The 1,893-nt window shown below is 48.5% G+C and overlaps 1 protein-coding gene across 1 annotated transcript in view; it reads left to right on the top strand.

Annotated features, from left to right (window-relative positions):
- Positions 1-1,893, top strand: part of SPATA1 (spermatogenesis associated 1) — a 34,423-nt gene that overhangs the window by 18,351 nt on the left and 14,179 nt on the right. The window contains exon 10 of the mRNA XM_019501526.1: positions 814-939. Coding sequence (XP_019357071.1) covers positions 814-939 — 126 coding nt within the window. The remainder of the gene's footprint in view (positions 1-813; positions 940-1,893) is intronic.

The following is a 1,893-nucleotide window of genomic DNA, read 5'->3' on the forward strand; positions in this document are numbered from 1 at the left end:
CGGGGGGCCGGGGGGTAATGAAGGGCTGGAGCGCGGGGCTGGGGGGGCAGTGATGAGTGGCTAGAGCATGGCACGTGCCAATGGCACTGTCCGCAGGGCCCCCAAAGTGTGGGGCCCAGGGCAGTCGCCCTGATTTGCATACCCCACCCCCCCAGGATGTCTCTGCCAGCAGGGGGTTACTGGGAGCTGCCAGCAGTGTGGGACAGCTGCAGGGGAGTCTCCTATCAGGCAGGGGGGAACAGGGCTCACCAGCAGCTGCCCTGCTTGGTATGGAACTGACTACTCCGGGGATGGGGAGTGGGGCTGGGAATCCAGCCCTAACCTGTCACCTAGAGCAGCCAGCTCCATGCTGGGACAGGAGGCAGAGAGCTCCCCAGTCCTGGTGCTGATCCAGCTTCTGGGGGGGAGCTCAGCAGCACCAAAATCAGGGATAGAGAGCTTCCTGTCCCCTGTGGCTCCATGCTGACTAGGATGACCAGGAGCATATTTGCTCCTGGCCAGCATCTATACTGCATAGTATCTACTGTGCAGTTAATTTACTATGTGTATTTATAGGTAGTAGCTAACTTTGCATAGACTAATTTACTGCACAGTAAATGTGAACACATCTAAGCAGTGATGCTTTACTGCGCAGTAGACTAATCTACTGCACAATAAAGCATCTTGTGTAGACACACCCTATGAGTCTGTAAAAGACACAGACTGCTAAGGCTTAGTGTGCTTTATGGTGGGGGTGCTGCAGTAAGGTTAAATAGGACTGGGCTTTCCCACTCCAGACATCTATTTAGTAAGCACAGGCTGCAATATCTTCAGAAATCAAGCTGGCAGAACAGCTAGAACAAAGGAAGGCAGAAAGACTGCACATGGAAAGAATCAGAGAGGAACTGATCAAGAAAGCCAAAGGCCTGCTGGAACAAAACCAACTGAAAAGATATCACGGTACGTGCTTTGATTGGATCACATCTTGAGGTGACTGAAGAAACTAAAAATCATGTGCAAACAAGGGTATGAATTCTTATGCTTCACTACTGTTACAGTGGGAGGACTAATTCTACCACTCATTAGCACAGCAGGCAAAACCTGTGCTAATGCACAGATTTAGTCCAGTGCACATTAACTCACCAACAAAAAAAACAAACTGTTCATGTGCGCTAATGCACAGTAGTGCTGATTATGGCACATTCTTAGTATCTGTCATTACAGGTCATTATACTGCATTAATGAATGTGTAGATGTGCCCAGTATGTGCTTAATTACAGATGATCAGGTGGATCAAGGAGCCCCATTCCAAAAGCTCCTTTGTATAATGTACAAAGAAATTCAGGGGTAAACTATCTGCTTTCCCTGTGAGTGTTCTGTGGGACTTCAATAAACCTGTGTATGAACAATGGCACTGTTACATTCTATGTGGGAGCATCATATCCAGAAGGCTTCCATGGACTCACAGCAATTCAAACAGTCTGCTGTTGCTTTTAAGAATGCTGCTTAGGGCATCGTTACAGGGACCTTTAAACCATTCTAAAGCTGCGGCATGTTAGGCAGTGGTAAAGTTAGACGTGTTTCAGAGCAGTTGCAGGTTAAGGCTTAATGTTGTCTCTGATGTGCACAACTGTAACTTGCCACTAGAGAGGGGCATGGCCAGGAGCCAGGACCATATCCCTCCTCTGGGCTGGGAGGGGTGGGGCATGTGTCAGGATCACGAAGCCAGAAGGCAGTATGGGGGGCTGTGGCTTCCCTCCATCCCACTGTGTGCTACAGCAGGAGACAGAAGCAAGGGTGGGGGTGGAGAAATTGCTTGATAAAATTTAGTGTTTGAAATGAAGAGGGGGAGAAAAAGCAAAATAAATAAAGACCAAATATTGCATGCATTTCAATGAACTGGGATTGGATTGG

The sequence above is a fragment of the Gavialis gangeticus genome, unplaced genomic scaffold (assembly GCF_001723915.1).
Source record: "Gavialis gangeticus isolate Ggan-Ray unplaced genomic scaffold, GavGan_comp1, whole genome shotgun sequence".
Classification (NCBI taxonomy): Eukaryota; Metazoa; Chordata; order Crocodylia; family Gavialidae; genus Gavialis; species Gavialis gangeticus.